The sequence below is a fragment of the Episyrphus balteatus genome, chromosome 2 (assembly GCF_945859705.1).
Source record: "Episyrphus balteatus chromosome 2, idEpiBalt1.1, whole genome shotgun sequence".
Classification (NCBI taxonomy): domain Eukaryota; kingdom Metazoa; phylum Arthropoda; class Insecta; order Diptera; family Syrphidae; genus Episyrphus; species Episyrphus balteatus.
In genome coordinates this window covers 14,490,410-14,503,989 of record NC_079135.1, presented here as the reverse complement: position 1 = coordinate 14,503,989, position 13,580 = coordinate 14,490,410, and the positions used below count along the sequence as shown (strand labels likewise).

The 13,580-nt window shown below is 27.0% G+C and overlaps 1 protein-coding gene across 2 annotated transcripts; it reads left to right on the top strand.

Moving 5' to 3' along the window:
* Positions 1–279: 279 nt before the first annotated feature.
* Positions 280–10,192, top strand: LOC129910080 (oocyte zinc finger protein XlCOF8.4). 2 transcript variants are annotated; one of them, XM_055987337.1, is made up of 4 exons: positions 280–575; positions 8,669–9,212; positions 9,271–9,443; positions 9,507–10,192. In XM_055987337.1, the coding sequence occupies exons 2-4, from the start codon at positions 8,695–8,697 to the stop codon at positions 10,115–10,117; spliced, it is 1,302 nt and encodes a 433-aa protein (XP_055843312.1). In that variant the 5' UTR covers positions 280–575; positions 8,669–8,694; the 3' UTR covers positions 10,118–10,192. The 2 variants fall into 2 exon arrangements, with proteins under 2 accessions (XP_055843312.1, XP_055843311.1); XM_055987336.1 differs by lacking the exon at positions 280–575 and adding an exon at positions 8,268–8,376.
* Positions 10,193–13,580: the final 3,388 nt, after the last annotated feature.

Here is a 13,580-nt window from a genome sequence, read left to right as displayed (position 1 = left end):
AGAGGCAGGCACCTATACTCTGTGTGAGGGAATAACAATTCCTTTTGGTACAAAAAAATATCGGCTGCTGCCAATGCTGAGCATCAGAAGTATACTCAGGAGCACTCTTTTTTGTTGTTGTTGTTGTTGTTGGAAAAACGTTTTTCTCTGAGGTGGTAGTGACTTATTTTTAAGAACACTTGCGCGGTGGGATATATTGGAGCACTGACTGAGTGTACATTTTTATAATTGTAAATCTTATTTTCATTTTCAAAAAACCGATCAGTCCTTTGCGAGATCTTCAAGTGGTAAAACGTACCGGTTTTTGAAGAATATACCTTTTAAGATCTTTATTCTAAAATTCTATATAAAGGTGCGGTTTTGAAAAAAATATTATAAGATTGTGAAATATTGACAAATCACCGGATTAAAAAAAAAAAACAACAACAAGAAATCTAATAATGGATCAATAAATTTTTAAAAGTGATATTGACCAAAAAAAAAAACAAACAAATAAAAAATTGAACTGTGAAAAAATCAAATGATTTTTTGAAAAACATCAAGTTATAAATTTTATATTAGACTTATTATTTTTGGTGAGTCAGATTTTGCAATAGAGTTTATAAATTACCTTCCTCTTCTTTTTTATTCGAATTTTAATTTTAAATAAACATCATCGATAAAGGAATTTTCGCTATAAGTTATTTAGAAAAAAAGGCATTTGCTTTAAAATGTTAATCACACGATCGTTTATGTGTCAAACAACTGTCATTGTTCTTTGCGGGGCGCAATAATGTATATGCACACGAGTCCGAGTGTAGACTTTTGTTTTTGTAGGTTATTAATTATCATGGTGCTAGACAATGATGCGATGCTTTTTAAAGATTTTAGTACGTAAGAAAATGAATTTTTATTTGACGTCAGTTTCGAAAAGTAGGAAGAACATTTTTTTTAACTGATTAATATTATGTTGTTGGTGAAGAATAAAATTGATGGTGTTGTTTTTATCTGAAATTAAGTTTTAATTGAAGATTTATTTGTTGTTGTGCACAAAATGTTGCAAAATAATGCAGTAAAATATCTTATGTTTTAAACAAATTTTTTTTCTTTAATATTTTTAAATTTATTTAGTTTATTCTATCTAACAGGTGAACAGAATTTTATATATTTTGTCAACCTTTTATGTTTATCAACTAATTATTATTTTTAATTAAAATATGTATGTACATATATTTAACAAAATTTAAAAACTTTAAAGGCGTAAGCGTTAAGAGCATTCAGAAAGACTTAATCCAAAAGAAGGTATCTTCTCGTTTTGAAATTTTCAAAAAAAAAAAAATATAGCTTAGCAAAATGTTTGCAAAATATTTGTCAGAATTAACTTTTTAGTCAAATCCGGTTTTAAGTTTCAAGGATTTCAGAAATCAGCATACTGAAAATTTTTCGGGAAAGTCAGAAATAAAAACCTTTGTATTTATTTATGACAGCGAAAAATTTTGATATAACTGTTGTTTATGAGCTATGCTGTTTTTAAATTACTGTCGTTATTTTAACATTAAAATCATTAGATTTTAAGAACATTGGATCTTCTACAAACGGAAGTGAGTCTAAGCTTATGTAAAAAACGGTATAAAAAGTACTTTATGTTCCCTTACTTTGACGTTTGCTTTTTAAAATTATTTTTCAAAAAGAATTTCAGGTTTGTGCAATTCTAGTTTTGTTAAATATCGATGCTTAAATGCTTAAATGCTTCGATGGCACTATTTCAAAAGCATTTGTATTGGGGCACAGAGAGCTTAAAACTTGGTATGTAGCGGTTTTTGATGACTCTTCAGAGGGAATTCCTGACTTAATTTTTATTTTAACAAATTTAGCTGTGTTTCATTTTGATCGTGATCCAGATCATAACATGAATTTATTTGCGAAACAATAACAAAACAAAATCCTACTTTTGTTGTAAAGCTAATAAAAACAACAAAAAAGCTTTTGTAAAAGTTTAATCTCCCCAGAAACGACTCGAACGATTTAAAAAACAAATCGTGTGATAGTTTTTAAACAAGTTTTATCTTTTATATGATTTTTTTTCAAGAGTTGTTATTAACGGTACCTCCCAAAGAACCATTTCTTAAACTTTCGACTATTACGGAATGACTGACTCAATTTAAAGGAATTTTTACGTAAGAGAATTTAAAATCAAAAGCATCGAAATCAAAATTTTAAAAACTGCATTTTTTGATTAAAAAAAAATTGAAAACTGGATATTGAATGTTTTTGAAATTTTTATAGGAATTACTAAAAAATTTCATACTGACTTTTTTTTACGTGTTTTTTTTTTCAAAAATATATTTAAAAAATTATTTATTTTTTTTTTTTTGAAAAAGCGGCCTAACGATTTTGATTTTTTTAAAAAAAGCATCTTAATAAAATAAGTTTAAATACATGCTTTTTTGGAGCTCAAAGATGACGTCCCTTAAATAATCATTTTTAACAAAAAAAAACAAAACCGACTTCCATGGATCAAAACTGGGTTTTATGGTTTTTAAAATAGTTCCTATGGCTAAAAGTGAACGAAATTGAAATGGGTCCACACTGCAGCCACCAGCTTTCCAATGCAAAAAGAATTATCAAAATTGGTTCACTCAGTCCAAAGTTATGCGGTAACAAACATAAAAAAAAAAAAAAAAAAAAAAAAAATACAGACGAATTGAATACCTCCTCCTTTTTGGAAGTCGGTAAAAAAACGAATTTAACGTTTTTTATTTAATTATTTTCTCATTACTAAAAAATTTTAAAATTTAAGCAACGTCTAATCTAAGCGCAAGTTCGTACAACCCAATTGGGAATTTTTTTTACATAAAGAACCTTTAAAAAGGACTCTAATGATTTTCAATCTTTTTTGAAAAATTTTTTTTGTTATACCTACAGGAAATCAAATAGGTTATGTTCCTACTTCGTTTAAAGTCCTCTGAAAGGATATTTTTGTAATTTTAAAATAAAATTTTATTTTTAAATGTTTTTTTTTATTAAATTTCTTATAAGATTCAATTATAACTATACATATTTATTTATTTTATTTTTTTTTTATTAGACTCAATATTCGTTGGGCATTTTATTTTTACTTAATTCAAAAATGTTTTGATCTGTTTTTACAAGTAATGCAATTTTATTGATTTCGAAGGAAAATTTTTGTGAGTTGCAATTGAGTTCAGTACCAATCTGTATTGATCTAATGATAAGTTCTTGCACTTGCTTTCAACATTTTAAACTATAAGCATTTCATAAATTAGTCATTAATTAGCCAATTGTTAAACATCTATTATGGAATGATTTAAAAATGGCTGGTTTACATGGGCACCAAAATGTTTAAGACCGTACTTCATGATGAACTTAACTTTGAATATATGTATTTTGTATCTTTAATTTACTCCCATTTTAATTACAAAAAAAAATGCTCTAAGATTGATCTTATCCAACTTATTTTTTTTTTAATTTTAAAAGATTAAACATAAAAAAGAGCTATGATTTATGATAATTAAAACAAAATATTTTATTCAGTTTTTAAACTTTTGCAATGATTTTCATAAATTCAATATTTTTTGAGTATGTTTCAATCAACAATCATTTAACGAATAATTAAGTTTTTCTTATAGCTTATGGCTTATCGAGAAAAATTTATTTTCGGTTTATTTAAAATAGTCCAGACAATACAAAAAAAAGTTCCCCGAACTAATTTTTACTAATATGTTTAAATATAAAATTCTCTAAAAAGTATACTTCGATGTTTTTGTTTGTTTTGAACTTAAAAAAAATTAAAACTTGCACAAGGTGGTCGTTTATTTTTATTGAATTTGAATGAAAATTTTCCGATCTCAAATTTTTCTAACAAAATAGATGAAAAAAAAAGAAAAACACTTAAATAAATAAATACATTTCGTCTAAAAATAATATTCAAAATTTAAAAACAATAATCAAATGGCATTTTTATACCTTTTAAACGGAAACGCATTTATATACGAATAATATTGAATTTGAGTTTCTTTCGAATTCAATTTCATTCAGAGCTAACTGAGTCATAAATAATTCAATTGAATTAAATTGAAAGAAAAAAAAAGATGCAGCCAAAAAAATGAAAAATATCAAAAAGTCAATTCGAAATGGAAAGTGTTTATGTTAGAAAAATGCCGGCCGTTTCTCAGTCTTCAGTAATTTGTGCAGACTCACACAAGATCGTACAAACAAACTATACCCTGATCGATACATTGAAAAAAAAAACATCAATCGATTTCATGATCGTCTCGATTGTTTACAAAAGATTTTCTAAGAACTTGTTAAAAAAAAAAAAAAACGGAGAAAAAAAGGAGCCCATAAACTCTTGTTCACAGGATATCTTACAATCCTTAATCACACATTGTGGAATTCAAAATGTATAAATATTTACAATATCAAGCAATCCATTCTTGCGTTTATAGACAACATTTTTTGAGTTGAACTTTTATACACAATTCCAACCCATCACCATTTATCCCTTAGAGTTGTGTATTGTTTGGAAAATGAAATTATAAATCTGTTAACAGTTGGTTGGGGCATTTTCAAAAAAAAAAAAAAAATGTTTATTTCAATTTCATCAAAAAAATATATTATAGTGAATGCCAAAGGTGAAAACCTACAAAAATTATACCAAAAATACCACACATAATTAAGTTATGTAAACTGTACATGATTTATTTACACAAATCCACCGTCACTACACCACCGCAAATGACTGCAAGTATAGAAAAGAACACTTTGACTATGAAAAATTTATAATCAATCTACAGATGTGTGTGATAGATGAAAGTGCAAATCTAAAATAATTGGGCCTTTGAATTTTATTTGTCGAGGTCTCTGAGGGACGACACAAAAATAAGTTATTGCAAACAAGTTTCCTGTTGTTATTTTATGTGTTATTTATGTAGAAGTTATAAATAAATGATTTTTAGACCAATCAACTATGCCTATGGTGACCATCACATGAACTCTTTAGATAAATGTATGCAAAACATATTGCAATTAAGAGAACTTTTCTTGCACAAAATTTCCTTTTTTTAATTCGACCAGTTTATACCAGTATTGAAATGTGATCCAATATGAAATTTTCTCTCCTTTTTCTTTGTTTAGACGAGTTTATACCATTCGTTTCCAGTTAACTTTATATAACAAATAGAAATTTAATTTAATTCTTGAGTGAGTTAGACCATTCAGTCAAAGTCTAACGAATGCGCTGTATATTTTTAGCTTGTTTATACCGGTTGGAAGACAAATAAATACAAAATCGAACCTGGGCCTAATTTGCTATTTTAAAAATTTGCTTCATATTTCAAGTTCATAAACGTTAATATATTTTCTATGATATTAGACAAATTTTATACCAATTACTTATATAGGTTCAATAAATTTATACCATTAAGGAATGTAAATATGTCAATTTTTCAAATCATTCATTCTATTATACTGTGCATCTTATTAAAAAGAAATAATATTAAAAGTTTCAAGAACATAAGACCAATTTATACCATTCATAAAAAAAAAAATAAGTGAAGCGCACAAACTTTATATGTGATTGTCTCTCTGATTTTAATAAAATACTGGATACCTTAAGGATCTGGATACCCTATTAAATAAAAGAGATCAATGAATTGTTTAAAGTAAAAAAATTTAATAATTTTGTTTCGAACGCTTACAAATTTATACCATTCAGTAGATACAGTAAATCCCGCTTAAAAATCTCTCATATTACTTCATAGTTTTCATAATAAACGCTGTTTGGAAAATTATTTTAATTATACCTACAGCTGACCCTTTGGCTGCCTACCAAATCATATATAAATATATCTAATAAATAATATTTATAAATGTAAAAATTGGTTCGCCATTCGTCTATTTGTGACAGCATAGTATCTGTAATAATTATCTGATTTTGATAAAACTTGGTGGCGATATATATTTTAATCAGCGGATAGTTTTTTTTTCAAAACTCAATTTTGTGTATTTACTTTTCAACAAAATGTAAAGTAACATTCGAAGGTTTTTCTTTTAATTTCCCTTTAGGAATATGGTCACCCTAATTTATTAAACCCAATGTTTCTTGATCTTTGTATTGTACTCTATCCACAATATTTGTAATAGTCCGAAGAAAAATTATAAGGAAAAAAAATAAATACGAATGAATCTATATTTATATTCTGAATTTGCAAAAAGATCTATTTAATTTGCTCGCATCAGAAAGAGAATCGATTGGCCTCAATTCAAGAAAAAAAAAAAATCCAACCGAATGATCATGACGCACTCGATACAAATGCTGCAGGTTGTTTTGCGTTTCTTTTGTGTAATGAGATGGCAATCGGGGCTACATAATTAAGCAAAAATTATATTACAAAAACTTGAGTGTTATAAATAATGTTTTTCTTGTGTTTTTCAAAATCAAAAATACTAGAAAAATAAAAACTCAATGTTTCAATTAAAATCAAACGGCCGGTTTTAATATGGTGGGAAGTGGTTGTTGTATACGTATTATTAAAACAAACACAAAAAAAAATCATTTCCTTGCTGAATTTCCTTCAATATACAACAAGTGGGCTGACGTTATTTTATTTTTTTGCTATACTTTTACTAACTATATAACATTTATTAATTTTTTTTTTTCTTAATTAGAATACACACATGTCGACACTTTTTTTTTTTTTTTTTTTTTGAAAAACTGAATATATAAATCCGATCGAAGGAAAATATTTTCTTAATGATTTCACCATTCAGATGTTTTTGCCGGCAGACACTTGCTTCAGTTTATTTAAAACATTTTGTACGTTTTTTTTTTTTTGTATTTCAAAACCTACGCATGCCGTCGTTTTTTTGCAAATTAAAAAAAATATTCTTTATGCATTTAGATGCTGACATAATTTTTAAGAAAGAAGTAAATAATTAATTAAATTTGCTATTAAAATGTAGTAAAATTGAACTTTAAAGAGAAAAGATGTTTAAATTATAAAAAAAAAAAATTATAAACAATATTAAAAATTAAAAAAGATAGTTTATTATGTTTAATTTGTTCAAAGTTAAAAAAATGTAAGGTAATCAAACTAAAAAATAAAATAATCAGTTAGTAAAAACAAATTTTGTTAACTGGCGCCCAATGTAATGCAATATTTTAATTAAGAAGGATATTTTGTATGCACTAATATTCTGTATTATACTTAAAATGTTAACGTGTAATAATCTAATAATGTATAAAAATCAGCTAAGCAAATACTATTTCACAAAACTGGCGCCCAACGTTGATAAAATAAGATAAGAAAATTCTAAAAAGAACACCAAAATAAGTAAACTTTTTTAGTTTAGTTGAAATGATTTAAATATTGTATTTGTACCAACGATATTTACTTTCAACGAATTTTTCTAAAATAATTTACCTGGGGTAGCTTTGTAACTTCTAGGTTACTTGCTTCCTCAACCATTGCATTCCATTTTATCATAAACTATACACACCTATTCTATTCTAAAATGGCGCCCAATGTGGAGTACGATAAAACTAAGAAAGTCAAACAAACACAGGAAAAACCATTGAAAAACTAGCTTTGGATCAAGTAATTAAAAAATGTGTTTATTCTCTCCTGGAACACTTGTTACATAAACAAAATTCTTAAGTGAAATAATTCTACAATTCAGGAAATACTTTCAAAATGTGAATTAAGTCCACAAAAATGTCCCGAAATAAGTCCCGAAAAAGGAATAAAACAAGGTTCAATGCATTCAAATATTTCATATCCTTTTTGTAGTAATAAAACTGAAAGTAAGAATTTAATGGTGAATATCAATTGGACCAACCAAAAAGTCTCCCAAAACTTGGATTTGCAATTTATTCAAACGGGAAAAGCTTTTGGTAGAAACAAATTATTAGTTAAGTTCTATTGCAAGTGAAAACTATTTTATTTTTGAAAATCTTAAACCATCTCAACAAAATCTGTGGAATTTTATTAAAACAACGAAATTTTTTGGATTGGGCGCCATTTTTATACGAGCTGGACGCAGATCCTAAAATCAAAGTACAATTTTATGACTAATCTGAAAGACATTGTAAATAGTGATCTTTAGTACCTTTATGCCTCTTTTTTAAAATAATTATATACAATTCAAATACTCTTGATTTCATTCTGCTTTGTTGCTTATAAAAATATACCCCAATAACATCAACAGGTACTTTACATTGAAACTATAAAAAAAACTAAGCATTGTTGTTTCATTTTTTTAAATAAAACACAGAACTAGAATTTTATTAACATAAATAATTTTTTTTTTATTTTGCAATTGGAACGTAACCTAATTCAATTTGCAGGTTACTTTATAATTCCAAACCCACCTCAGGTAAAACTTATAGGTATTAAATAGTCTTAAAATATATTTTACTTCGTCAAGGCTTATTTTAAATTATGTTCAGCCTTTTTCACTCTAAAGAAGCAACGAGTATAATAGCGTGATCTGGTTTACATATACCTAGTTTGTTAATTAGCATTAAATTTGAAGTAAATTAGACTTTAAAACTTATTTAGTTTGGGTCATAGAGCAGAGTGAACTTTCTTATCGTACCATTTTATTTGATAATTTAAATCAAAAGTTAATTCATGTGATTTAATTTTGTTGTTTTATTTTATTTTAGATAGTCACGGAAGTTAAATAGACAACATGACTAAAGAGCAAACAACCACCCCTTCGGGTACAATTCCCGAAGAATTGTATAACTTAACCCAATTAGCCGAAGTAACACTTGCTGCAGGACGCCTTAGTACAACAAACATTACAGAAATCACCGATTACATAAATAAAGGACGTTGCAAAAACGAAATTACAACTTTTGTAGACGATGGCAATCTTGACGAAATGCACAAACCACAATTTAATCAACAACATCAACAAGGAAATAACAATTTCTTTTCGTCTTCGGATGATGATTCGAATTATTACAGTCACAAAATTTTCGATCGAAAGAAATCACGACGATCTACGATTTCTGAACAGTCCCGCTTTGATGAATTGTCTTGTAGTAGTCTGCATAGTAGTGGAGATGAACACTATTCCGGATTGGGACATTCCAGTAAGGTTTCTGAGAATTCGATGAGCGGTGATGATGATCATGTGTGTCCGGAGTGTGGAAAGAAGTATTCGACGTCATCAAATTTGGCTAGACATCGTCAAACGCATAGGTGAGATTAATATAATTTTTCGAAAACACCGTTTTTGACCTATTTTTCTTCTTTTCAGATCGATTTTAGACAAAAAAGCTAGAAGATGCCCACATTGTGAGAAAGTCTATGTATCGATGCCAGCATTTTCAATGCACGTTCGAACTCATAATCAAGGTTGCGAGTGTCAATACTGTGGAAAGTGTTTTTCTCGACCTTGGTTATTGCAAGGTCACATTAGAACTCATACAGGTAAGGCCTGAACTTGAAAACTTTTCCTTGAAGGCTATTCTTAACCCTCTAATTCTATTTTAGGTGAAAAACCATTCAAATGTACCGTTTGCACCAAAGCTTTCGCCGACAAGTCCAACCTTAGAGCCCACATTCAAACCCATTCGAATACCAAACCACATTCTTGTGCCCGTTGTGGCAAATCCTTCGCCCTAAAATCATATCTCTACAAACACGAGGAGTCCTCCTGTATGAAAAATCATCCTCAAAAACCAGAAAAAGATAAACCAAGTAAGACAACCAAATTTGAATCTTCAACCAAATCCACTTTAGCAACGAAGATACTTCAAAAAGAAGCTGCAGCAGCTGCAAATAACAATTGCATGACTTTTCCACCATTAGAAATTAGTATTGAGGAAAAGTCAGAAAAATCATATACAACTTTGACAAATTCCATGACACAAGAAGATTATGATCGTTTTAAGCGAATTAGTGTTATACGTCCTCCGCCAGTTGTTAATAGTTCGAATTATGATGGAACAACAACAATTGCAGTAACTACGGCACCTCAAACTGTTATGCAAATGAATTTTTATCAAGAAACTCCAGTTGATTTTTCACCAAAAAATAATTTTACACATTCAACAAAGACAAGTCCTTTCGAATTGACAGGTAATTATGCAATTGTTGCATAATTAATTTTTCTTTTAATAGATTTTATTTTTTGTTAAGTTAATTATTAAATTAGTTTTTTGTTAAGTTTTCTTCTTTTATAATTTGGGTTGTTTTTTATTGTTGGAGATATTTTTCCATCATTGATGTTTGATTTCATCAATTTATTGTTATTTCCCGTTTATTTCGGTTCAAAAAAAAATTTCACTCCTGTCATAAAAATTACTGCTTCCTGAATGATAGGTTTCAGTGCAGAACTTACTAATCTCTCAGCTATCTAATATCTGCTATTGGCGATTGTTAGAGTTGAAATGTCGGTGGTCAAAATTTGAATTAAAATTCAAGTAGTTTCAGATGAAAAATGGATACGTCATTTTTTTTAATGTCACGGTCGCTATTTTCGTTTACATATAAAATGTATAAAACAAAAACTGTATATAAAAAAAAAAACAAATAGTTTCAAAATACACAATATCTTCATTTCATTATATTACCCATAAAACAAAATGACCTATTCGATTTTCATTTTCATATCTTTGGTGACACGATTTGATGAGAATCAACAAGAACGAAGTTGCCTATGATTTATGATTAAAAAAGACAGCATTTTGTATTGATTATTCAAAACTTTTTTTATTTTAACGAATCATAAAATGAATAGGTGTTTTCATTGGTGAAAAAATCAATTTCCTTGTTGATCTTAATACGTCATCAATAAGTCGTGGTTCTAAAAAAGTAATTATTGTAAACTACAAAATAATCAAAAATCCTGATACGAAATTAAAACTAAAGTTTCACTATGGTGCCAATGCCGCAAAAGAATTATAACTTATTCAAAAACACGTTATTTAAGCATAATACTCATTTTATTAGCCTACAGAAGAACTTTTTTTAGCTGTAACTTGCTTCATGAACATTTCAATGTATAAGGTAGAGAAATACCGAAATTGTGAAACCGAGAAGCTTCTTGTCATGATTCATTTTACCCCAGTAAAATTCCCATAAAACTCCAAGGAGTCAAAAGGGTTAACGCGTTTTCGATTCAATAAATCCGGTAAATTGCTATAAATCCGGTAAAACTCAAATGTTTCCCTAATTTTTACCAATTTTAAACCATTTTTGATTTTTACAAAATTTACAATTTTACCAAAAAAAAAATATAAAAACAGACAAAAATCATTTTAAGTTTTAAAATTTTCACAAAATTAAATTAATTATATTTTTATAAAAGAAGAAAAATAAAATAAGAAATTACTAAGTTATAAGAAAAATTTAAAAAAAATATATTGTGATAAAAAAAAATTAGTAAATAGTGATTAGTTTCCAAAATAAAAACAAAATGCACTGCTTAGATTTTAAGATTTATTTTATTTTATATTTTTAAGAAAAAAAATTAAACTTAACAAAAAACATACAAATTTATCAGATAAACATTCATAAATAATATTATTAAAAATTTAGAAAGAGACTTTTTTTCAAAAAAAAAACTCCATTCAGTATTGTAAAAAAATAAAACCAACCGTTATTTACTTTATAGTTACATTTTTTATTAGATACAAAAAATATATGCACTTATTGTAATAGTTTTAAAATAAAAAAAAAAAATATATGTATATAAAATATTCAAATCATTTTGTAAGAGGAGTAATTTATTTTGAAAAAAAAAACTACTTAAAAATTCTCCTCGCATGCATAAATGGACGAGATTGTCTAGTCTTAGTATTTTTATTTTTGGAAAAAAAAAGGAAAAACAAACTATATCAATGCCAGAAAAGAAAAATATCAATTTGTAATTAATTTTTTTGATTTATTTTATTTATTGCCATAATTAATAATAAATTGTAAATATATGAGCAATGGATTTAATAGAAAGAGAAAAAAACATCTGGCATAATTGAATAATGTGGCCGAATATGGTGCAATATAATTTTATATTTATATTTTAAATTTTTAATTAGATTTTAAATTATGTAGTTATTGCATGTCTGTAAGTTCAATTTATTAATTTTTTTTGTGTGAAAGGCTTTTAGTTGATAGATAGTATTAATTCACAGCATTTTTTTTTGTACATATTTTATGCTTTTCTCTTTTATTTTTTTGAAACACAGCTAAGGAAACCAAAGATTAAAATAAAAAAAGAAAATAGTAAATAATAATTTTTTTTAATGGATTTTATTTTTAGATACTTCTGTCATAGAAAAGAGTGATAAGAAGTTATTATTAATAAAAAAAATAATAAAAGTGTAAGTATTGTCTGAATGGAATAATTTCTTTCTTTATTTCTTAATTTCATACAAAATCCAACAAATTTCAAAACTTACAAAAAAAAATCCATTCATAATAAAAATGGAAAAAAAGAGGCCAACACGTGAACAAAAATGCTAATCTAAAACTTTTTGACCCTTGCAAGAGATATGCGAGGCAATTTTAAGTGAACATTAGTTTTTTTTGTGGACACTTGTTTCATTTTCTATTGGGTAAGGCAGACAAACATAAAAACAATTTTTTTTTAAATATGAATTTGTATCTAAAATTGTGTAATTAAAAAATGTTTACATCTAATTTGATGAGAAAATCTAATTAGTTAAAATTTGATTTTTTTTAATTATCAAAATTATGTCTTTTTGAGGACAGCGATCATTTTGATGATGAGTTCTCATTTAGAAATATAGAGAAAAAGAAAGAGATCTTCTCTGAATAGAAATGATGTGAAAAGATGATTCTATTCAATTCTAGATTCCTAATTTTGATATGGTGAAGTGTGAATTTAATTGGGAGATCGAGATGGCGCGCGGTTAGATGCCTTATTTTGAAGTGCAATGTAAATATGTACTTGTCTTATGGCAGTAATATGGAGTACATGCGTGTTTATAAAGGGGAATTAAAATGTTCCATCTGTTAATTGAAATGTTTCATACTCTATCAAATATAGCAAAGCCCCTTTGAAGTTATCTTAGATTTTAATTATTATGTTCTATTTATAAATAAGTTTGAAACGGTTTATACACTCAGTCACAAAAGTAAGTATACACCCCTAACTTTGTTTAACCAAGACCTCAAAAAAAAGAATCTAACACATTTTCGAAAAAAATTTAAATGTGGTTTTATTTCATTAATCATTGCCTACATATTTACAAAAAAAAATTTGTCAAATAATCAATACTAAATGAAAAAGTGACGAAAAATTAAACACAGTACAAAATTTCGCATTACAAAAGTAAGTATACAGAGAAGAAAAAACTATGAAAATCGATGTTAAAAGTATAAATACCTAAATTTTTTTGGGAATTAATATATTTTAGGCTACCCCCTAGACTTGACGAGGTCAAACTCACTTGAAGGCATTGATTTTACTAGATTTTTTGCAACATTTGGGCCGAATCTTATTCACTCTTCCTATAAGACTCGTTTCAGCTAATCCTTTGAATGCTTCCTTACTTTTCTCACCAAATGGTCTCACAGATGCTAAATAGTATCCAAATCGGG